The sequence below is a fragment of the Sceloporus occidentalis genome, unplaced genomic scaffold (genome assembly GCF_023333645.1).
Source record: "Sceloporus occidentalis isolate IW3139 unplaced genomic scaffold, rSceOcc1.0.p SCAF_2, whole genome shotgun sequence".
Classification (NCBI taxonomy): Eukaryota; Metazoa; Chordata; class Lepidosauria; order Squamata; family Phrynosomatidae; genus Sceloporus; species Sceloporus occidentalis.
Window position 1 is genome coordinate 17,884,276 of NW_028316982.1, and position 25,386 is coordinate 17,909,661.

General features: G+C 40.4%; 1 protein-coding gene across 4 annotated transcripts in view; it reads left to right on the forward strand.

Annotated features, from left to right (window-relative positions):
- The first annotated feature begins 3,261 nt into the window (after positions 1-3,261).
- SPATA16 (spermatogenesis associated 16) overlaps positions 3,262-25,386 on the forward strand; it is a 253,112-nt gene continuing 230,987 nt past the window's right edge. For all 4 annotated transcript variants that reach the window (XM_089507589.1, XM_089507596.1, XM_089507602.1 and 1 more), the window contains exons 1-2: positions 3,262-3,363; positions 20,469-21,119. In XM_089507589.1, the coding sequence (XP_089363715.1) occupies positions 20,514-21,119 (606 nt within the window). In that variant the 5' untranslated portion in view covers positions 3,262-3,363; positions 20,469-20,513. The remainder of the gene's footprint in view (positions 3,364-20,468; positions 21,120-25,386) is intronic.

A 25,386-nucleotide genomic window follows, 5' to 3' on the forward strand; every position in this document is an offset into this window, starting at 1 on the left:
AGAGTGGGAGACTACAAGAGTATGTTAATGTAAGAATTGCATTGTTACAAATAGACACAAATAGAATCACCTCTAGTGTTAACTAAAATATGCCAACAAATATGGAAAACAAAATGGTGGCCAACAGACCATGGAAGATTTAAAAAAAATGAAATAGTTAAAAGAATTCCTGTAACTTGGATCAAACATTGATCAGAATGGAGACTGCAGTCAATAAATCAGAAGAAGACTAGGATTAGGAAGGACCGCAATGAAAGAACTAGACAAGATCCTAAAGAGTAAAAATATGCAACTGAGCACTAAAGTTAGAATTGTTTAAGCCATTATATTCCCTATCACATGTATGGAAAGAAAATCAATTCATGTGACATGTGGTGCTGGAGAAGAGTGTTGAGGATACTGTGGACAGCCAAAAAGACAAATAAAATGGGTCCTAGAGCAGAGGAAGCCTGAACTCTCTCTGGAATCCAAGATGATGAAACTGAGCTGTCATATTTCAGCCACATCATGAGAAGGCATGACTCATTAGAAAAGACAATAAGGCTAGGGAAGGTAGAAAGTAGCAGAAAAAGAGGAAGACTGCACACTTCATGGCTACATTCAATCAGGGAAGACACTGGCCTGAATCTACAGGACCTAAGCAGAGCAATGGAGAACAGTGGGTCTTGCAGATGTCTCATCTATAGCTCACAACGCAGTTAACAACAACAAGAATGTTCCCAGGAAATCATCAGAAGAGCCTTGCCCTGGCGGCACAGTGGTTAAATGCCTGTATTGCAGCCACTCACTCAAAACCGTAAGGTTGCGAGTTCAATACCAGCAAAAGGGTTCAAGCTCAACTCAGCCTTCCATCCTTCCAAGGTTGTTAAAATGAGTACCCAGATTGTTGGAGGCAATTAGCTTACAAATGTAAACTGCTTACACACTGTTAGTTCAGTATGAAGCAGTATATAAATGAAGCTGTTTGTTTTGTTTTGTTTTGTTTTGTTTTGTTTTGTTTTGTTTTGTTTTGCTGGGGAAATGGAAGGTTCATAGCGATTCCAACAATGGCCAAGCAGATGTCTATGGGAAGTCCATAAATGGCACAAAGGTCATTTTTTGGTTTTATATTCTCCCTCCCCAGTAACAGTAGCATGCCTTTGAACACAGACACTCTGTTTGTGATATGCTAATCATGACACATGCTCAAATCCTTCATTAAAAGAGATGCTCAACAAAAGGAAAAAAGAAACAAATAAGGGTGGAGTGCAGATTCTTCTCTATGGAGAGCCTCTTATAAATGTTAAGTTTTGTTTTTATTTATTTAAAAAAACCCCATTTCCTAAAGACTATTATCTCAGAGAAATATCTCGGGGAAAGCTTATACACTAACCTACACCCATCTTGGCAGCATCCTTTCAATTTTTCACTTCTTAAGAAATATATACTCCTGGTACTTTGCAGTGGTGAAGCAATCTCCTTTTTGATTTGTCTGAGAGAAGCAAAAGCACTGTACAACCCCTCATGCAGGCAGAAAAGCAGCAAATCTGCAAAGGAAAAAGAAATGTATTTGGAATCTTCAAATTGACCTTCGTGGAGTTCAAGCTTAGAAGTATTAAAACATTTATAAAAAGTGACTATGGGACATGAACAGTATCTTCTCTTAAACATTAATGTCAAAGTAATATTAAATGTAATTTGTTTTAAAATGGGGAAGGAGCCCATCTGATTGAAGCCTGAATACATACCAAATCCAGTTGGTCTTTTATAAACCTGTCGTACAGACACAAAGATGTTGGGTAGAGAGGGGAATACCCAAGATCAATGAAAACAAAAAGAGTCAGATATATTTTGTGACAAAGCTAGAAAAATAACAGAACTGGTGGTTTTGCAATGGGAGGAGGTCATGTAAAGAAATATACCACAATTCTACAGCCCCGCCATCACAGTATGGTTGCTCCATTTTCCAAGACACTGTAAAGAAGGATCATGGTTGGTACTGAAGACTGGAATAAGTCACTTCAGGGAATAAGCATGACCTGGAACAGTGAGGAGGAAGCGACAATTAATTTTCTTCACCCAAGAGCTTGAAAAGGTTACCTTTTTGGACTACACTTCCTAAACATTTTGTAAATGTTGTAAATACATAATAATAATAATAATAATAATAATAATAATAATAATATGCTCCAACCAGAAGAGGAGACAGTAGGGAGTAGTTGCTTACATGACTGAGATAATGGACCTCTTAAAATTTTAACTGGTAAGTTTCAAATAAATGAATAAGAATCAAAGGAAAGTTCAGTGGTAGAGAAAGTCCAATAAATTTAGGGAAAAATTGAGTCAGATAAGCACATAGTGTTTTACTCAGGAAATGAAAAGACAAGAAAAATGGAGAGGCATTTATAATAGTTAAGAGAGAGGAAGCAAAAGCAGGCAAAGGATATAACACAGACCGAATCATGTAGATAAGACTGCAGAAAAAGCCCATCATTATAATCATAATCCAAGTCTATGATCCAACAACAGAGGCAGAAAAAGAGGAAATTGAAAGGTTCTGTGCTGGAGTACAAGAGGAAATTGATCACAGGAAAGCATGACTTCTTGTTTATCATAGGTGATTGGAACACAAAAATTGGAAATGGACCAGTATTAAAGGCTGTAGGAAAATATGGCCTAGGATCAAGAAATGAAGTAGGAGACCAACTGATTGAATTTTGTGAGACCAACAGCTTTTCATTGCGAATGCGTGCTTCATATAACCCCAAAAATGACTGCATAAATGGCCATTACTTGATGGGCATTCTTTCATATAGTTTTTTTTCTTTGTATTGTTTTCATTGTTGTTTTCATAGGCCAAGAACTATTCAGTACCCCTCTTGTAGATGTCCGCAACAGTCCCAGGTGTAATCTGAACTCTGCATGACATGTGCTAAAACTACTCTAAGACTCAAACTATGCAATGTTCATCACCAGACCTTTTTTACTCTCTTTCTCATCTCCCCACTCCCACCCTGCTTTTAGCACCATCTTGCCCACTGAGGAGATCTGGAAATCTCAAGAGCTTGCATACAATTTTGTTGCTTCTCAAGATATTGCTTGTTGGTGGATTTTTGATATGTTTTTTTCTCCTCTTATGAGTCAAAATGGGTTATTTTGTTTAAGGAGGTTCATCTGAATCTGCTATCTCTTCTGCATACTAGAATTCAAGGAAAGTGGGCAGTTGCTTCTGGAATGTTTCATTTCAAATCCATTAAAAGGGTTCTGCTTGTTTCAGAACTGGTTGCCTGAACTGACAACTGTTTTAGCTGTGGCTCAAGAGACAAGACAAGAGAGGGACAATCTGGAATGGTACACTGATATTGGGACTGCTGCTTTTACACAGTGAGTAAGCATTGATGATTTGGGAGACTGTGAATTCATGATTGTATTTATTAATTTATTAATTGTATCATGGTTTTTGTTCAGAGTGCCCCAAGCAGCCTACAATGTTTTTAAAATACAAGGTCCCCATTAAAAGTCTGATGTTTATAGAAAATATGATAGCTATCACCAGAGTTTTGGGATCCAAGAAGGAAGAGATAGGTGTGTTTGGGAGGAAGCTGAGGAGAAAGATGTTGAAAAATATAATGTAACTCAAAAGAGAGCTAGTGTGATGGTGTTTTAGAGTGCTACATGATCACTAAACATAACCAAGTTTCAACCTACAATCAGTCACAGTGCTCACTGGGTGATGTGGAACACCCATGTTTTCACAGACTAGCCAGACTCAGAAGAGTATCTGGGGGGGGGGGGGGAACAGAGATTAGAGAATGTATACACTGTTCTTAGTATCTTTAAGGTATTTATTTAATATATATCCCATCTTTCTCCTGAATTGATCCCAAGGTGGCTCACAACCTGAATTACAAGAATAAAAATTAAGTAAATTACCATATTAAAATACTAATACTTGAAAACAATATATAATTTAACAATATATTTTAAAAATAACAATAAAAGCGCAGCATGCACACACCATTAAAAGATCTTTCTGCATAGCCTCTTAGTCACAAAAATCCCTGCTCAAATAAAAGGAGCTTTAGTTGTCAGTGGAGGAAGGAAAAAGGCAGTTAGCTTCTGATAGCAAAGAGTTCCACAGACTCAGAGCAGCCACTGAGAGGCCTCTATCCTTACAGACATGTGAAGTGGTAGAAAGAGAGAAAGCCCTCTCCAAAGTTGTTAAAATGGGGCAGGTGCATCTAGGGAGACACAATCTGCCAGATATTCTGGACCTAAGCTCTCTAAGGCTTTGTACATCATAGCCACTACTTTGAATTATGCCTGGAAAGGAATTTGTTGTATGTTACCTGCATTCTTGTCCCTGGAGAAGCAGAAAATAAGTTGGCTCCATCATTTATATTACATCCCTTCAGATATCTACAGATATCTATCCCCTCTCAGTCTTCTCCTATCCAAACCAAACATATCCAGTTCCCTAAATTGTTCCTTATACAGCTTGGTTTCCAGACTTTTGATCATCTTGGTCATCCTTCTCTGGACATGTTCCAGTTTGTCAATATCCTTCTTGAAATGTAGTGCCCAGAACTAGACTTAGGCTGCTTCTGTACTGCAGAAAAATTCCAATGTGACAACACTTTAACTGCCATGGCTCAGTGCTATGGAATTTTGGGAACTGTAGTTTTGTGACACATTTAGCCTTCTCTTTCAGATAGCTCTGGTGCCATGACAAACTACAAATCCCAGAATTCCATAGCATTAAGCCATGACAGTTAAAGTGGTGTCAAACTGAATTATTTCTGCAGTGTGGATGCAGCCCTAGTGACCAAAGCACTGGAATGGTACTACTACCGCCCTTGATCTGGACATTATAAACAAGTGTGGATGCAACCAAGAATTGCCCTGATTCTCCTTCTTTTTCAGATTAACCTGATACTCATTTCCTATAAAACCTAATGTCAGTTGAAACTTGTTACTGTTTAAGGTACCATAGGTTCACTCCTTCTCTTGCCCCCCTCAGTATATTTATTATTATTATTATTAATCATCAACAACAGTGCAGTCTTCTAGAAGCATGCATTTGCTACATCTCCAATAGTTCTTAGGATAAGATAGATTGTGTACCTGATGAAATAAATAACATGGGCCCTGTCTGCACAGCACATTCCACACCACAACCAGGATATAACAGCCTTACAGGTGTTATTTAGCTTAGTCGGTTTTAATAGGTAGTTTTTAATCTTACATTGTTTAATCTTGTTTTAAGGGGGGCATTATGTATATATGGCTGTATTTTAACCTGTTGTAAGCCGTTTTGATTGCCTGGCAAAAAGCGGGATAAAAATAAATTTTTAATTATTTATTTATTTATTACAGTGGATTTTAAAAGTATACCTCTTGTTCCAGTTCTGGGAAGATATAGACACCTCTGTTCCTGCACTGCCACTGCTGTTTGCATGGATGTCCCACTGTGCTGCCCAGTGCATCCACTACAGTAGTGATTTGCTCAATCTGAAGTCAGATCAAGGCATCCAGCCTTGTGATCAAAGCAGGACACTTCATTCTGACGTCAGAAAAGAGACTCACTGCAGCGGCAGTAGCAGATGCACCAGGTGGCTCAGCAGGATGCCCATGTAGACAGTCACCATGGGATGGGAATGGAGAGTCAGGTAACAGGGGATGACTGGGACGAGTATGAGGCCAGAATACTCCAGGCTGCTCCTGGAGGATCACAGCCAGTGCACACATGTCCTAAGTCTGCTTCCCCTTTATTTACCACACATTGAAAATATACCACATTCTCCATGTCATATGTGGCTTTAATCTTCCAAATAATCCTGTGAATTTAGTTATGCTTGTTCCCATTTTACAGATAAATGAAGTTGAAAATAATTGTGACAAATGGAACACAAAGCAAATGAGAAGGGAGACACATGATAATTCTTTTGTCTTGGCTCCAAGTCCCATCTCTAACCACTAAACTGCACTGTCAATGTTCACTCATATTAACAGCATGAGTAAGAATAGCGGTTGTCAACCCACATCTGTGAAGATAAGCCTTATTCCCTTTCCTACTCTGCCAAGAGCTTTGATTGTTATCTACATAAGTTTCTCTTATTGTCCCTCAGCTAATTTAATAACGTCCAACGTATCTAATTATCTAGGCCATAGATTACCGGTCTGTGTTTTATATTTGGAGAAATAATGGACAGGGAGGGGTAGTGTAACTTTTTTCCCCTGGTCAAATTTTGAACTCACTTGCCAAGAAATTTTAAAATATTGCCACTTATTATCATCTTGTTTACGGGAAACAAACCAATCACAGTATAAAATCCTTTCCAGTAATCTCATCTAGAACTAGAAGAACAAAGCTTCCTTAGTCTGAGGAATGAACATATATGTTGTTTTTTCCAAGCACTCGTGTGTGTGTGTGTGTGTAGTGTAGTGTAGTATAGTTTATGGGAGAAAGGAAGGAACACATCTTTTGGATTACATAGAATTACAGAAATTATAGAAGGTCTTCCACACAGTTTTTCAGAGCTCATCCAGACTTCACTGAATTGGAATGTATTTCTATACATATGGACGAATCATATAACATAACTGTAGATATGAGATATTTGAGGTATCTGCAGATTAATTAACATTGGCTGTCATTCTGCTTAGGGCTTACATCTTTATAAATGATCTCACAATTGCAGAAAATTGAAATGAGAGGTTTCACAGTGTCCACATTTACCTAGGGGCTGCTGTTATGTTACCAAGTATGGACATCCATTACACAGTCATGGATTCACTGATTTGTATAGCCCATAACTCAATGAAAACAGATGTTCATCATGGCATTACCCAATGCACATCCAGCCACTGATTAGGAAGCAATGAAACACAACGGAAGTTCCCAATTTGCATCGGAAGCACCCAGTGCACATCAGGAGTGCCCAACATGCACTGGAAGTGCCTGATACACATTGGAGCATGCTTTCCAGGGCATGGATTCACATCTTCATGTTGCATTATTGCAACATGAAGGGTAGCTACAGATTCATAAAGTTACAAACTGTAAACTGTAATATAGGAGCTCAGCCCATATCTTAATTGGTTAAAAAGTAGATAATCAGTTTAAAATTATCAGCTTTCAGCAGCAATGAACCTAATCTAGAATACTGTGCCCATTTTGGGGCACCACAATTTGAGAAGAATGTTGACAAGCTGGAGAGTGACCTGAGAAGGGTGGTCAAAATGGCAAAAGGTCTGGAAACCATGCCCTATGAGGAGCTGCTTAGGGAGCTATGTATGTTTAGCTTGGCGTAGAGAAGGTTAAGAGGTGACATGATATCCCTGTTTAAATATTTGAAAGGATATCACATTGAGGTTAGAGCAAGCTGGTTTTCTGCCACTACAGAGACGAGGACATGGAGTAATGTATTCAAACTACAGGAAAAGAGACACGAAACTACAGGAAAAGTGACTCCACTTAAACATTAGGAAAAACATCCTGATGGTAAGAGCTGTTTGACAGTGGAATACACTGGCTAGGAATGTAGCTGAGTCTCCTTCTTTGGAGGTTTTTTTAACAGAGGCTGGATGGCCTCTGTAGAGAGCGCTCTGAATGGGTATTCCTGCATGGCAGGAGGTTGGACTGGATAGCTCTTGTAGTCTCTTCCAACTCTATGATTCTATGAATCTATGTTGTTATAGTACATGAGATTCTTCTCATTCCACCGGAGCTACCAGATCTGTATTGTATGGTGTCATGCAGTTTCCCAAGCCCAAAGCAAAAACTCCTCCAGGGCCCAGATTCTAGGAAGATGCAATGTAAAACAATCTACTCCAGGAAACTCTCTTAGGAGATGTCAAAGGAGAAAAATTCTTTTGTAACCGTTTTGAAGGGTAGTAGGCTATACTAAAGCTCCCAACTTCAGAGTTTGAGTCACCTTGCCGCCAATTGAAATTCCGATGGCAACATCTTGCACCCTTTGAGCCTTGTGGAATTTTCTCGGGAAGGTCATAAAATGAAACATTACTGCATGCTCACTTAAAGGTTACAAAATCATGGGCTCAAGCAGAAGCATTAGTCTGTGACAACGCTGGCATCCTTCCAGCTGTCTGCAGGAGATGAAAAGAAAGGAAGGGCTAAAGAGGAAGAATACTTGAGCGAACATCTGTGACTGCAGACAAATGATTTCTTTTCAGAAAGTTGAAGGTGATCAGGTGAAAGCCTCGTTGCCTATGGTGTGTCCAGGCTCATAAGATCAGCTCTGTTGGATCAGACCAAAGGGTCCATCTAATCCATTGTCTCTTATCCAGCAGTGCCCAGTGGCATCTGTTTAGCTGCTAATCAAAAGAAATGGGTAAGATGCTGTATATTTCCTCCCAATGCAGAGATTCCATTTAGTTATCATGGGTAATAATACTGTTGATAAGACTTATCTTCTATAAACTGAGCTAATCTTATCCCAGAGCTGTGTAACCTGGTGACCCTTGTCATACCTTGGGCACCATACAAAATACACTGTCCTGTTGTCATTTCTGTGCACAGTCTTATTGCTGTTTGGTAGTGATTTTATAAAAGGAAAATGCTGGTTTGCATCCTTATGTCAACAGAACAAAAGAAATGAGCATGTTGTACACAGGCAAGAATACTGCTATACTAACACCTTCAATTCTTTTCTGCCAGTCCAGCCCTCGCTGATAAATGAAGTGGGGCAAAGCAACAGTTTTGGGCAAACCCTGAATTCCAGAGCAAATCGTTCCCATTTGGATTTGATCTAAAGCAAACTGGATTAACCCAGTTTGGATTCAGAGCATGTTAGTGGCTTTGACAGCTGATTTTGAAAAAATGGCTGCCGAAGTGACTTACGGGGCCCGAATTCAGCACTGGAGGCAATGGGAAGCCATTTTGAGAGAAAAGTCCATGCGATAAAATTAGCCTAACTTCTGAATTTGAGCCAAATTCCAAAGAGGTAAGTTGGGCACCAGAGGCAGTGTGATAAGCTTCACACACACACACACACACACACACACACACACACACACACACACACACCTATTGATACTGGAACCAACAGCTGTCATTGCAAAGATCTTTCCATTACAGCTTGCCACTAGCAGCTTGTAGATGCCTACTGGAAACGTTCAGGCCTTTTGGCCCTCTTGTTTCATACTACTGGGAAATTTCAAGGTGTGGGTGTGCATCTGGTGATTCCACATGCATGAATGATTTAGCACGCTCCTACCAGTTATCGCTTAGATTCCTATTAGCCAGCGGAAGCCAAGCAGAAGAATTCCAATGCTACCTTTAAGGATCACCTGAGCGGAAGTTTCCAGATAAATTGCATTGTGCACAGCGTCCTGGCATTCTGTGCAGCTAACCTGTCAGAAAACTGCTTAATTCTGTTGGCTGAAATGTGGGAGGATGATGGGCTGTGACATATGGCTTGTCTTTCTCTTTTTCCTCCACAAAGAATAAACCTCTGATCACAGGAATTGGCTTCAGTGGTTCCCATAGAAATCACATGTCCCAGAGCTGAGGGGGGGAAATCTGGTTTTGGATTAAAATTTCCAGAATTTCCCAGACAGCTTGGCCAATGGAATTGTAGTAGCAGTCTAAAAACAGTAACTTTTTCTTAGTTCTGCATCTATTCTTGCCTCCCTCTCCACTTTATTTATGTCTTTAGACTCTCACTGTAGGGAAACAGTTCAGTTGTAAAACTTGAAATTGGCACAGAAGAGGTTCAAGGGCCAAATAATGGAGGCAAGTAGCACCTTTGTGATTGGGGCAGTTTATCTGCTTTGGGTTTTAGTTCCTTTAATGTTCAGACTAAAACATTTAGTGGATTTACCACCGCTACTCACATAGGAGGCACCAGACTCCACTAAGGTCAATTTCCAATTCAAAACCTTCAGAGTAGACAAGAAGCTACTCTAGAAAGGTAGCTACAGGAAAAGAGATTCCACCTAAACATTAGGAAGAACTTCCTGACATGAGTCAACAATGTAATATAGCAGCTTTAAAAAGCCAATGTGATTCTAGGCTGTATCAATAGGAGTATAGTGTCTAGATAAAGGAAAGTAATAATACCACTCTATTCTCCTTTGCTTACTGTGTCTAGTTCTGGGCACCACAATTCAAGGGAGATATTGGCAAGCAGGAGCAGAGGAGGGTGACCAAAACGGTGAAAGGTCTGGAAACCATGCTCTATGACAGGGGTAGGCAACCTTTTTGAGCCGGGGGCCGGGTTGCTGTCCCTCAGACAACTGGGGGGCTGAAGCCAAAAAATAAATAATTAAATATTTTTTAAAAAAATAAATATATAAATAAACCAGGACAAATGTAGGACAAAATTTTCAAATGGAAGACACTTTTTTTAAAAAAATGGAGGACACGTGAAAAAATTTGCAGATTTTTTTAAAAAAATGTTAATATAAATGCATGTTTCTGAGGCTTCTATAGACAATTGCCCCCCAAAGGCCCCGGCGGCAATCGGCAGCAGGACCAGGCGGGGGCCGGTCCCAAGGCCTCGCCGGGCCGCATTCGGCCCGCGGGCCGCAGGTTGCCTACCCCTGCTCTATGAGGAGTGGATTAGGTTGCTGGATATGTTTAGTCTGAGGAAGAGAAGACTTGCTGTTGTTGTTATTGTTGTTGTTGTTAACTGGCCTCAAGTTGATTTCGAGCCATGGCAACCCTGTGGATGAGACATCTCCAAGACTCCCTGTCCTCCACTGCTCTGGTTAATTCCTGAAAACTCATGCCTATGACTTCCTTAATACAGTCCATTGATCTAGCATGCAGCCTTCCTCCCTTTCTGCTTCCCTCCACCTTTCCTAGCATTATTGTTTTTTCCAAAGAGTCATGCCTTTCCATGATGTGTCCAAAGTACGACAGCCTTGGTTTTGTCATCTTAGCTTCCATTGAGATTTCTAGCATGATCTGCCCTAGGACCCATCTGTTTGTCTTTTTGGCTGTCCATGGGATCCTTAGTATTCTTCTCCAGCTACACATCTGTAATGAATTGATTCGGAGGTGATATGATAGCCATGTTTAAATATTTGAAGGGATATTATACTGAAGATGGAGCAAGCTTGTTTTCAGCTGCTCCAGATACTAAGACATGGAGCAAAGAATCCAAGCTACAGGAAAAGAGATTCCACCTAAACATTAGGAAGAGCTGGTAAGGGCTGTTTGATGGTGGGGCACGCTGCCTCAGAGAATTGTGGAGTCTACTTTGGAAGTTTTTAAACAGAGGCTTGAAGAGTAATCAGTTAGGAGTGCTTTGACTGTGTCTTCCCGCAGGGCAGGGGCTGGACTTGATGGTTCTTGTAGTCTCTTCCCATTCTATGATTCTAAGACTTTTCCCCAATCCATTTTTAAAAGCAAAGTGACCTGATACACTTCCCAGAGGAATATGCAGCTCAGAGTGCAATTATCCTTTCATCCTTCTCCAAACGTTGCAGTAATGTAGTTGTTATTATGTGCTTTCAAGCTGACTCCAACTCAAGGTGATCCTATCATAGGAATTTTTGGCAAGGTTTATTCAGAAGAGATTTGTCACTGTTTTCTTCTAAGGCTGAAAGTGATGTGCCCAAAATTGCCTGGGTGAGTGGGGATTCAAAGCTGGTGTCCTGTAGTCCAACACGCAAACCAAGAAAAGCCACCATAATTCAGAGGTGACTTGAAAGCAGGGAACAACAACAAAATTGCCATCTGAGTGGCTCAGGACCACACCACCTCATTCTATTGCATGGATCAATCCAGGCTCAAGAAGTCTATGCCACTTTTTTTTCTAGTAAAAGAAGTATTTTTAAAAGTGCTTTTAAGAATATTTAAAGGTCAAATTACAAAGAATGTGGCAAGGTCACTCTTGATAGCCCAGTTTTACAACAGGGTCATCAGAAGTGTCAGTGTGACTTAGCTGCAAGTGTTCTGAGTGAATGCATTGAAAGCATAACCACACTTATGATTAAATAAAATAGACAGAAAAACATAGGGCCAGTGTGCCAAAGGTAGACTCCTTTTTCCAATTAGAAAGTTCTCTCCCTCTCCCCTTCATTCTAGTACACAGGGATCTAAAATTAGATCATTTTAAAAGGACAAAGTACAAAAGTACAATTTTCTCCCTCCGCCCCATTTAAAATGGGTGATCTTTTTAGTTAGGGTTTTTTCCCATTTAGAGAAGGCTGCCTACCTTGCTGCTGTATTTGTCATTTTTGTAACCCATAATTGTCAATCCAAGCAAGAAGAAAAGAGTTAATTCCAAGGAACGCAAAGATCAGGCTGCTTGATCACATCAGCCAGAGAAGGACATTTTGGTGAACACAGAGAGTCCTTCTGAAAGAGATTGTTCTCTGCCAATAATATTTGGTAGCCACCTCTCCTTTTCATTCTTGATGGGTTAGGTTGATTATGAACCTTTTAAGAGAAATGGAAGACTCCTTTCCTTGACTATTTATAACAAAATTATGTTTTCAACTGCCTGTAGCTTGCAAGAAATGCAATTTTACAGCGAACTTTTGCAAAGAAATAGAAGAATGTACAATTTGAGAAAAGTGATCAGAAAAATATGTTTATCACACAAAGATAATGATGTGTGAATATTTGCTCCTTAATACTGTTGACGGATTGGTTTGTCTAAACAAACAGTTTCCAAAGAACAGCTGCTCTAGATGTTCAAACTGGTATTCTACTTTCTCAGGGTAGAGATTCATCTTCCCTTACACACAGTTTTTAGCCTGATCTTCAAAAGAACTGTACAAAGAGTTGAACACTATCGCCAGATAGGTTTCTCAGATTAGACAGTTCCCTTGAAGTATGAAAGAAAACCTAGAGTGGATTTACCACTTCACTGATATGGGAATCACCAGTCATGTATAGAGTAAACATATGAAAAAAATCAAAATAATTAAAGATTTTCTATACTTTGCCTTGGTCATTAGTTAAAATGGAGACTGTAGTAAAGAAATCAGAGAGCTAAGACTTGTAAGGGAAATTATGAAGAAACTAGACCAGATTCTTAAGTGTAAAGGCATATTAAATATCTATATCAGGATCATCATGCTATAGTATTTCCAGCTGCTATATATGGTTGTGAAAGCCAGAAAATAAAGAAAGCTGATTGGAAGAAGAGTAAAATATTTGGAATAAGGTGCTAGAGAGGAGTTCTGTGGATATCATAGGCCATCAAAAAGACAAATAAATGGTTTAAAGAGTAATTCTTAATAAAAGCCAAAATGGCTAAATTGAAGTTATTGTACTTTGAACATATCAAGACATGATATGACTTAATGGGAAATATGATAAACCTCAGTAAGAAAAGTGAAAGAACGCATTATAGATAGATTTATTCAGTAAAGGAAGCCTCAGCTCTTGAGTTTGCAGGACCTGAGCAAAGCTGTTGATGATTGGGGTTTATGGTGGTCTCCCATTCATATGGTCACCATGAACAGAGTCAAAGGCCACTTGATGCCAAATAACAATAGCAAATTGAGAAAACAATAAATGCAAATGGGTAATCCATGTCAACACATTTGGGGGTGGGGGTACTGAATAATGCATCTTCTGTAGACCATAGCCTAAATCTAGTTCTTAGCCCCCACTGTTGTAGACCATCTGAATCAATGGGGGTAGACTCCATTCAGTAATTGATTCAATGGACCTACTCTAGTTGAGAGTAACCAATAGGCTCCAGGCCAATTTCTCATTAGGTTTGAAGAAACTTGCCAAGCAAATCTCATGATCGGTTCACCTTAGGGTTGCCATAAGTATATAAAAATACTTAAAAGGATAGAGCAAAAACAATAAATTTGGCTTGGACTTTGTCAAAGGCAGGGTGTACATATGTGCACAATCCTGAGGTGGTGTGCACCCATTTTCCACTTTTGCTTCCACACCTGAATGCTGAGCCTGCCCATCCCCTCCCCTCAAAGTAAGTGACTCGGCAGTTTCTGGAGGAAATAATATCTCAGGGGACAAAATAACTTTAAAGGGGAAAATTATGCCTCCTGGTAGCTTCTGCAGTTGTGATCCTCCTTTGGGGGTCTGTTGATTTCTCATGAAGTAGGTTGCTCATGAGGCCTTTTGTGACCCACAAACTACACATTCCCATGCCTAGTTGAGAATGATTTGTTGAAGTTTTGTTAAGGGGAGACAATGATAAAATACATTGTCCTAATAGCTGGAGATTGCTCACTGGTATTTGGAAAGCAGTGCCTGTCAGAGAGACCAAGCAGCTTTAAGAGCCAAAAGGTATGCAATGGAATGTCTTATAACACAGAATTTATAAGATAAAGTGATCAGGATGCAGTTGGCCTTGTCTCATCTAAGGTTGGCAATTTCCCTTGAGCGACGTGGGAAGGGAAGAGAGGTATATAAGGAGATGTCTCCCCAATAAAACAGGAAAACATCTCTGTGCCAACTCCCCTGATGCAGTAAAGTCTGCACTAAGTGTTCACCTCTGACACAAAGCTATCCAGCTCTGGTTTGGCCTATCGATGGAATATGTACTGTACATATCAAGAGTGGATTGACTTTGTTCAATGGAAACTCAGGTACTGGGTTTTTTTCCAGAGATGAACAATGACATCATAGGCTAAAGTGCAAGGCTATTTGATGAGATCTCCTTGCTCTGTTACATGAATGAAGTGATAATAAGGTTTTCAAGTTTTACTTCTCTTTCCTTTGCATCTTGCAACACCTTATATCAACGGCATTCCTAGTGTTGGTATTACCCAGTGCAGGTGCCTGGTGGTGGTGATGGTGGTGGTGGTAGCAGCAGTCTGCCCTGCCCCCTAGCCTGTACTCCAACCACCAAGACCAGCCACAAGCCAGGCAAGAAACTGGGGAAGATGGGGGGACAATGTGTGGGTGCTCACCCCTCCTTCTCTGCTGCCTTGTCTCCATTGGTCAGGCAGCACTGCACTGCACTGCACACACACACACACACACACACACACACACACACACACACACACAGCAAGAGGAGGGCCCAACCAAGTGTCACCTGACTCCTCTCAGATATCACCCAGTGCATTTTGCACTCTCCACATCTCCATAGTGACACCACTGCCTTATATTTAAGTCTTGGATTTTCCCCTTGTCATGTCGACTTAGATTCTTTTGTCATTGCTTGAACAGTACAACAGTAGCCCAAACCAGTATTGTCTGAAATAGAAACAACATTTGAAACACTGCAGACTGGGGCACTGGGAAATGAGAACTCCAGAACTCTTCAGATCATGGGACACATTGAGACAAGTAGTGTCAGCAAGAACCCAAAGGGGTCTCTCCAGATACTTGTCTGAAAATGCTTTGCAATTGAAACAGCATTGCAGTCATCATGGGTGCACCTTCCCTGTAGAAATAATGCAGTTTAACACCAGTTTAACTGGCTTGGCTGCATCCTACAGAATCCTGGAATTTGTAGTTATACGAGGCACCAGCACTCTTTGGCAGAGAAGGCTAAAGGCCTTATAAAACTACATATCCATAGGATGGCAGTACAGCACTTAAAGTGGTGACAAACTGCATTGTTTCTACAGTGTAGAGGCACCTTTTGTGCATATCAATTCACATCCACAAAAGCTCATGCTAGAATAAACCAGTGAATCTTAAATGTGCTATGGGATTCCTTCATGCCTTTTTATGCAAAAACAGACTGTTTTAATTATATCTTTAAATTTGTAAAAAAAAATCAATACTTCCCAGCTCTAATGTTTACTCTATAATAAATGTACACCTGTATGTGAACATTTATCACTACACCACAGAAACACAAGAACTGATCATTAAGGCAATTATATTTTCCCACTGTTGTCCAATAAGGCATCTTTTGATATTATTTTTAATGATCTCTCCAGTCTCTTGATCATTTGCAAGGTCTTTTTTTCACATCTTTTCCTGATTCATATGCTGGAAAAGACCATCAACTCAGGAAGAAGGACTTACCCAGAAATGCATGTATATTCTGGTCTTTCATGCACCAACCATACATGGGGCATTTATTTAACATCAGCTGTAGACAGGTTCTTCCCCCAAATGTGATCCTTGAACATAGAGTATACAGCCTCTGGACATGACCCAGTCAAAGTGAAGCACTGTGTGTAGAGTCCCCTTAATGTCAATGGCCAAATTAAAGACATTTTAAAGTTCCACCTATTGAAATCAGTGGGACTTAAAGGCACTTTCCAATGTCTGAGTCATGGCCTTTCTTAGCTGAACAGAGAAGGGAAAGAACAAGAAACACCACCTCTTCATTTCTGCTGACCTCAACCAGTCTGTGAGATAGCTGATTGCTGTTCCCATCACAATGACTGTGAACCAAGGTCTTCTTTTTCCACATAAAGGGATAGCAATCACTCCAGTGTGCTCACTTCCCTTACTAACAGTAATTAACACCAAAACAAAGAAATAAAATGGCCCAGCCATTGCTCATGATGGCTGCAGGATTCTGAGTGTTCTAGTACCGAAATTAACTTTTTCAAGCTCTAGATGGGTCAATAACAGGGATGTAGAAAATGCACCTTATGGATCATATTAGCACTCTCGACACCCCCACATTGTTTCATATTTTCATGCCTAGAGCTAGGCATGTTTTAAGAGGCCATGATGATCTCTGAAACAGGAAGTGCCTCATGGGAAAGGTATATTGACCCAAAAACTTGCAAAGGATCTAGTTAGTACCAAAATAAAGGTGAAATGCATTTGCTGATTGTTCCATCCTCTACCAGGCTTTCTGCAAATCCTCTTTCGCTAGAGACAAAAGGGGAAAACAGATGGGATGGCTTGAAGTTGCCCCTTCCAAAGATGGATTGGGGCCATGGCAAACACACACTGTGGCCTCAGTCCACCATGAACCCAGCAGAAAAAGGAGAGGATAAGATCCGTTCCTTTTTTGGCCAGGGAAAAGCCAGCTTTGCCAGCCCCACCATGGCCACATGGCAGCTTCATGATGTTCCGGCAGCATGTAGAATATAAATGATGCACCGCAAGAGTGTAATGATGCCCACATCAGTGCAGCTGCCCAACTTCCAGGTGGCTTCAGGGCAGCTTCAGGACATGCGGCTTCAAAATGCTGCACTCCAAAGCTGCCCGGAGGGTGGCTTTAAAGGGCTGCCTATTCAGGCCCATGGGCACTAAGCTAAGTAAGACAGTATCTTCTACCTACCCCCTGCTGTGTTTCCAACCAACTTCCCTATCCTTCTGTCTTGGGGCTGTCCTAAATCCAATCAATGTTTTTGTTAAACCTTCAATCATTCTAGAAACTCATTGTTGATTCCCTAGGAAGACCACCAGCCCCTTATTACACTGCAAGGGAGCTCAAAGTACCCCTCCAGGCCAGGAAATCAGATATAAACATTAGCCTCTAGCTTCGTGTGTGCACAGATGGTCTCTTTCATCTGTTGCCCTCAACCTCTGTCTGAACCACACCCCACTTTCCATATCTCCATTTCAGTTATACTTGTATGATGTATTAGACTTAATTTTTACTGTGTGGTTATGTGCTCTCTTGCCTATTTCTAAATAAAGCCTTCTTTATTCATTAAATCTGAAGTCTTCTCACAGTTGATACTGGTATATATAGATGAAAACAATCCTCAAGCTTGCCCAGCTCTTGACTCCCCCCCCCCCCCCACTGAACTAATAAATTCCCCCAAATACACTATCTCTGTGGGTGGGGATCCCAGGTCCCCTACCTTTGGGGGTAACAATCCCTGAGGTCATTTGAGGGACCCAACCCCACCCCATTCACTCCCCATCTAATTTGAAATTAGAAATAGCCCCACATCAAAACCATTTCACTATTTCCCCTCCTACAGCTCTGTGGAATCAGAAAAGTCCTTTATCTAACCAGGAAGCAAACAAAAGTTGGGTTACAGTACTCTCTGATCAGCTAAAGTCCTTTCCTGGGTCTGAAAGAGCTAGAGTGAGGACAAAAACATGTCCAAATTGCCTGCATGCATTTTTAGTTTTAAATAATAATAATAATAATAATAATAATAATAATGTGGGGGAATTCAAAAATTGGGAAAAATTCTGAGGTGAAGGAACACAATGTGGTTGTTTGGCTCTCAAAGGTCTTCTAGGGGCCTGATGTAGCCCTTCAACCCCTAACAGTTCCCCACCTCTGGTGTTGTTGTTGTGTGCTTTCAAATTCATTCCAACTTATAGTGACCCTAAGGCAAACCTATTACACAGGTTTCTTGACAAGATTTGTTTAGAGCGGCTCTGACCTGAACTTTGTGTCAATTCAAATCCTGGTCCCCAGAGTCATAGTCCAAAACTCAAACCACTACACCATGGTGGCACTTAATATCGTGCTGGCCTGTGGTCTACAATGTGGTTATTTCTCATACAACAATTTAATAGTCCATCTTTGCATGACTCCCACCCTGTCCCTCCCATTTGTATACACAATCTTCAGAGAAGTAAGTCGGTCTCTAAAAATCAACATCCAAAGATGTTAAATGTATGTCCTGACTTTTCTCCTCAAGCCTCATGATTTATCAAAGAAGTGGGCTACTATAAACAGAGCAGGAAACTTCCAGTGGTATAGTTGCCATTTTTTCATTCTGTGGGTTGTACAGAGGTAGACGTTTGTTTGCTTTTAAAGTCAAGTCCAGTAGTGACTGGAAGTTTTGTTTTTTATTTTTTGTCCAGGAGATGGGGTTGAGAGATAATGTGCCCCATTTTACAACAAAGTCACTACAGTGGGCCCTTCGTATCTGCTGGAATTTGATTCCAGGACCTCCATGGATACCAAAATCCATGCATGCTCAAGTCTCATTATATGCAATGGCATAGGGGCTATATAGACCAGCTGTGGCATAGGGGCTATTCAGACCTTTGTGCTGGCCTGTGGATGGGGTGAGGGCTGAGTGTCTGCACGCTTCAAGCCCTAACAATGATGCCCGTGTGTCATTTTGGCGCGCACCCTTTTAGATGGCACATGCCATGACGCACCTCCAGCACAGCATCCAAATGGCACATTTGGATATTTTTTTGTTAAATGGCAATATTTGGCTGAATATATGAAATTATGTCAAATTTTCCCCATCTTGTCTCCATAAGCAACTAGAATCTTGCACTACCCTAAATACCTCAGTCATTCTCAAAATGGTGACAGGATGTGATAAGAAAGCTCTTCCTGTTTCCATATTAGATGGAATACAGATAGGTATTTGGGGTTGTTATGGGGGGTACAGTCTGGGGGTCAGGGTGGAATGGAGAAGGATTGGACCCTGGCTTCCATACATTTTCCCAACCTTGACTCAATGGGATGAATTAATGATGGGCAAAATACACTTGTAAAAATCCTTTTGTAGTTTGTGAGTGCCTTGGAGCACCAGAGTGGTGATTATATTCATGTGTATATAATTATTACTGATTGCCTCAAGGAGTGATGAGAAACATATTTCTCACCTTTAAAAACTCTGCCTTGAATCCTACATTGGGAGAAAGATGGGATGTAAATATATATTTAATTTATAACTCACCTTTCTCTCAACATAGGAATCAAGTCAGGGTTTTTTTTAATGTGAAAAATGTGTGAGAAATATGTTTCTCATCACTCCTGGAGGCAATCAGTAGTACAATCAGCCTTCCTTATCCACAGATTCTGCATCCACGGAGTTAACCATCCATGGATTGGAAATATTCCCAAAAGATATAAATCCCCCCTAAAAAAATTAAAAAAACGAAAACAAACTAACCCCCTGATTTTGCCATTTTATATACAGTAAGGGACACTATTTTACTATGGGGCTATACAGATGGGTGGCATGCAGCTGCCCCTTTTTGTCCCAGATTGGTGCTGTGGCAACCACACGCAGTGGCACCAATCCAGTCCCTGGAAGGAGCAAAAAGAAGCTACGAAAAGTGGTTTCTTTTTAGCTCCCTGGAAGGGGTGTCATAGACATTATTGCTACAGTGTAGATGTACCCCCAATAAGGAAAATGCATCCTGCATTTTCTAGGAGTCCAAGGAACTCCCCAAAGACCCCTAAGTGATAACTAGGGCTGCATGTGGAATGCTTTAACTGCCATGGCTCCATGCTATGGAATTTTGGGATTTGTAGTTTGTTGTGGTACCAGAACTCTCTGACAGAGAAGACTAAATATCTTTCAAAACTACAAATCCCAGAATTCCATAGCATGGAGCCATGACAGTTAAAGTGGTGTCACCCTTCATTTATTCTGCTGTGTAGATGCAGCCTATGAAACAGATTTCAATATATCTTTTATCTATTGTATAACAGCTTTGCAGACACTTCTTTTTGTATTTCTATATACAAAAAGAGGTTATGATTCTGAAATCTTTCAGGGCAATAATAATAATAATAATAATAATCCTGCTCTTTGCTAACTATGGGTGATTGGCACCATTTGAAGTCAGCAGTTGTGGGCAAATTGAATAAAACATTTGTTTTGCATCTTCTTTTTGCACAGCTCAGAACTGTAAACTTTCCCACCTTTCTCCTCCTCCTCCCACTTAGGATTCTGCATCTAGCACTTTTTATTGGTCCTTTTTTTGGTGAGTCATGGAAACTGCAAACAACCCACGTTTTGAGTACATCACAAATGAAATATGCCAAAAGGAGTACCTTGCTGAAGAAGTGAAAGGAACGACATACCGGCAGAATGATATTTCGGAAGCTTTGCAAGAGGTTAAAAGCCCCTCAGGGGGAGAAACTATAGAAAACATAATGGAGAAACTAAAAGCTGAGAAGAACAGCATCAAGGAAAAACAAAGCCATGATGCAGAAAGACTGAGCCTTAAAAGAAAGGCAGAGAGTGAGGAAAAGCTGACTCTGAAGAAAGAGTCGCGTCTGCCAGAAACAGAGTGTCACCCCTTTCCAGTGCTTCTGTCCCACATCCCCTTGAAGAACCTCATGGAGGTAGAAATGAAGTTGGTCTACATGGATGAGGAGGATGTTACCTATGAGTTTCTGGAGTCCCAGCTGCCCACCAATGAAGAAGCAAAATGTCTAGAGGCCCCAAGTATGGATTCCCAGAGATCACCTAACATGAGCATCGTTCTACCACAGATGGACAAATGGCTTCAGGTGTCCTTAAAGGATGCCAGCACTTGCTATAGGCAGAAGAAGTATGCAATGGCAGCTGGACAATTCAGGACAGCTCTTGAGGTAGGTAGGAGACTTATAAAGGAGATCTGAGCTCACTAATGAAAAAAAATGATGGCTTTGGGTAATCATGACAAGAATACACCATGCAGGGTGGCCATAAACCCCACTGCCTTCAGATGGTTTTATAAGATTCCTTAGGTTTCCGTGTCCCTAAACCATGATTGGGAAATGTGTGGGTCTCCAGTTGTTGTGTTCTGAACAAGAAATCAATGTTCTGCAGGGGGGAGGGGGGTTGTACACACACACACACACACACACACACACACACACACACACACACAAAAAACCATGTGTCTCTGAAAAGTAATTCCTCTGCAACACTTAAAGACATTTAACTATCAGGAGAAAAATGCACAAAATTCTTGCTGGTCTGTTATTCTGTGTGAAGGGGTTTCCTGACAGTGAGAAGGCCGATTTTTCAATCTAAGAAGAAATAGTTCCAAATATTCTTCACATCTCTACCATACACTGAGGCTACATACAGACTGAGATGTTTCCACTTCTAATTTTACCATTATTTGGCACAAACAGAACCTGTGTCTACTGGAATCTAGAAATCAGTACAGGTTGAGTCTCCCTTATTCAAAAATCTGAAATATTCCAAAAACCAAAACATTTTCATGAGTGGCTGAAATAGTGATGCCTTTGCTTTCTGATATGCCAGTGTACACAAACTTTGTTTCATGCATGAAGTTATTTTAAAATATTGTACAAAATTATTATTATTATTATTATTATTATTACAGTTTATTTACAAAGTGCCATAAATTTACACAGCCTTCAAGGTATGTGTAAAAGGTATATATGAAACATGAATGAATTTTGTGTTTAGATTTGGGTTCCATCTCCAAGATGTATCATATCATATCATAGCAAATACAGGTATTCCAAAATAAAATAAAAACAACCCTGAAATTCCAAACATATCTGTTCCCAAGCATTTTTGGATAAGGAAGACTTCAACCTGTAGGCAGAACTGGGTAACCTGATTTAAATAAAGTATTTGTTCTCTTCTAAATTTATGAGTCCTGGGTTCTATCTTTCTCCATCGCCAAGGAACCTTTGGGATTCTATAGCTTCAAAGAGGGTAAAAAAAAAGAGGAATGGCAATGTCTTCGTGGAAGTTGAGAATTTACACCTTCCAGGTGTGTGCTGACTGGAAGCCAGGGCTGTTGGCATTTACAGGAATGCCATTGTAATGCTCCACCCCGATTTCTCTGAGGCTGCCAATCTGATCTAATTATATTAGAAATTCCTACTATCTTAACGATGTAACTCCTACTGTACTGTGGCTCATAATAATCACATAATGGGCCAAGATTTAGGTGTAATCAGATTTTAGCTTCCCTGTCATGTTTCCATAATGCTGCTATAAAACTGCCATAATCACAAAAATTTGAAAAAAAAAGAAGAAGGGAGAAGCAGCACCCATTATTCAAACATCGTTATCAGATTGATGCATGGCACTCTCTCTCTCTCTCTTTCACTATCTCTTTTTCTCTCCGCCGCCTTATATATAAATATATATTTCTTAACAATGAAAAATAACAGAAATTGGATTACCATTGCTGGGAACGAGGCTATGATAGACTGTTTGCTTGTGTGCAGGCTCAGGCTCAGTGATGGCTCTGAGCTCCCTTTATCACTGGCCATTCACTTGCAAAAGAGATAGGACTCTTTCCCAGATGGAAGTGCACACTGAAGGATATGATTCAGAATAATACATCAGCAGTGAAAAAAATAACCTAGTCTTCTGCACAGTTTTCTGGGAAATAAAGGCAAGTTATTGGTGTGATACCAGCAATCTGGCACCCCTGAGCATCTACCAAGGCCCCTGCATTCCTGCAGAGTCCACTGGCAATGATACCTTGCCTGCTGTAGCTGCTGTAGTCCTTTGCCTGGAAAAATGGCATTTTAAATTGCCGATAGTGCCTTAGAGTGATGGAATTTTATGTTGTTGTTAACTGCCTTCAAGTCAACTTCAGCTCATGGTGACCTTGTGGATGAAACATCTCCAAGATCCCCTATCCTCTAGTGTTTTGCTCAGGTACTGCAGGTTCATACCCATGACCTCCTTGATTGAGTCCAACCATCTGAAATGTGGTCTCTTTCTACTGCTTTCCTCCTTTCCTAGCATTATTGTCTTTTCTAATGATTCATTCCTTCCCATAATGTGGCCAAAGTACAACAGCCTCAATTTAGTCATCCTAGCCTCCAGGGGGACCTCAGGCTTGATCTGTTCTAGAACCTATTTGTTTGTCTTTTTGGCTAGCCACAGTAGGCACTTTTCTCCAGCACTACATCTCAAATGAGGGTTTTTTTCCATGTTAGCTTTTATCACCATCCAGCTTTCACATCCATGCATAGTCAGGGGAAATAAAATTGCTTGAATGATCCCAACTTTAGTGCTTAGTTGTGTATCTTTACACTTTAGGCTCTTTTCTAGCTCTTTCATAGCCCCCCTTCCCATTCCTAATTTTCTTCTGATTTCTTGACTGCAGTCTTTGTTCTGATCAATGCTTAATCCAGGGAATGGGAAATCTTTGACTATTTTGGTTATGCCCGGACTATAGTTCCCAGAATTCACCAGCCAGCATCGCCACTAGCTCTCATGTCAGTGGGAATGTGAATCCACTCTATGTTTTTAAGGAGCTATCCAAAATGTTAAATCCTGTCCCCAGAATAAGTTTAGCATCTTGATTAGCTCCTTTAATATTTGGATTAAAATCAAGCGGATTTAGATTAAAATCCACAAGTGGCTGGCCACCACTGGTTACCAAAACAACGGCCTAGTTACTTGTAGTTTGTTTTATTATTTTCCCAATAATAAAGGTATAAATATTATATTATCATTATTCCTGCTGTTATTGATTCATTTAGAACATGCCTTTCCCCCAATACTGGGAGGCAAAGAGGTTTACAAAGATTAAAATGTATACAAAGCCATAAATTAAAACACATAGTTATTATTAAAATGCAATTAAACAACTACAGAATTAAAATAATTCAAAATCTGTTATGAGTCAGAAGATGAAAATCAACAAAACATCCCACCATCAAGAGTCCACTACAGTCAATTCCTGAGAACCTGGCATATCCCTGTGTGATTGTACCTTAAAGCCCCGTAGCTTTCATTTAATCTTTATTCTTTCTGTGATGTAACATTAATTGCTTTTAGAGTTATGGAAGTGTGACTTTACTAAATACTGGAGAAGGAGGATCACATGTTTCAGCTGCTGGCTCTTGCTATCTTCATGCTGTTTCTTTGATCTCTTCATGACATGGCAAAAGAAATAGGAGTAGGGACCATGTTCTGAGTACTGAACATATTCTTTAATTTTGGGTGTGCGTGCTTTTCCTCCATGGCCCTAGACGGAACTGTAGTGTTGTTAGGAAATGACATTTATGTGTCCACAAGATAGAGCTGTAGCGGAACCTATTACAGTTCCAGTGGCAGTTGACAGTTGACACTTGAATTATGGAATGTTGATGCCGTCAGTCCTTCTGAGAAAGAGTGTCAGTTATGACAGTTGGTGTTAGAGTAACTGCCTCTCTGTTTTTGTTGTTATGGTTGTTTGGTTGGCAAAGTAACTTATTTATTAAGGTAACTTATTTATTAAAGCCCTCGTGTAGAGTGAAGGCTTGAAGTGCTCTTGTCATTATTTCTCAAGCCGGGAGCTTGAGGCCGTTTGCAGTGGTGAAATAATATTTTTCTTCTTGGCCTGAATACCTTTGCAGACATCTCTTCAGATTCCTTCTCCCTGGCATCCTGTTGACGTGGTTCAATTCTGTAGGTGGTCGTGGTGGACACAACACATCTTTCCACGCCCTAACAAATGTGAGCTGCCATGGACCCAAAAGTGGGCAGACCACATATGCAGGGCTTGAAATAGAGATCAATCAGCTTGTTTAGGAGTCACAATCGGGAAAAGATTCACTTTCACAATAGCAGGAAGGCTAGGTAATTTATGGCCCAGGATGTTTTCCATCCTAGCCAGAGAAGACCTTTTGCCACCTCTGGAATCTATCTGTATCAAGTGATCTTTACCATGCAAATTTGGCATCTTTGAAGTGTAGTAAACAACCTTTGCCTGAGGATGTTTTTGGCCTATATAAGGACCCAAATTCCTTTGTTCTGTGTGCTGGTCAATAATCCACAGTGATTCCATGTCACTCTGAATTTTGACTTAGCTCCAACTGATTGCTGATCCATGTCCCACCACACGGCCGAGTCCAACGCTTCATTGGATCATCTGGAGCAACCACA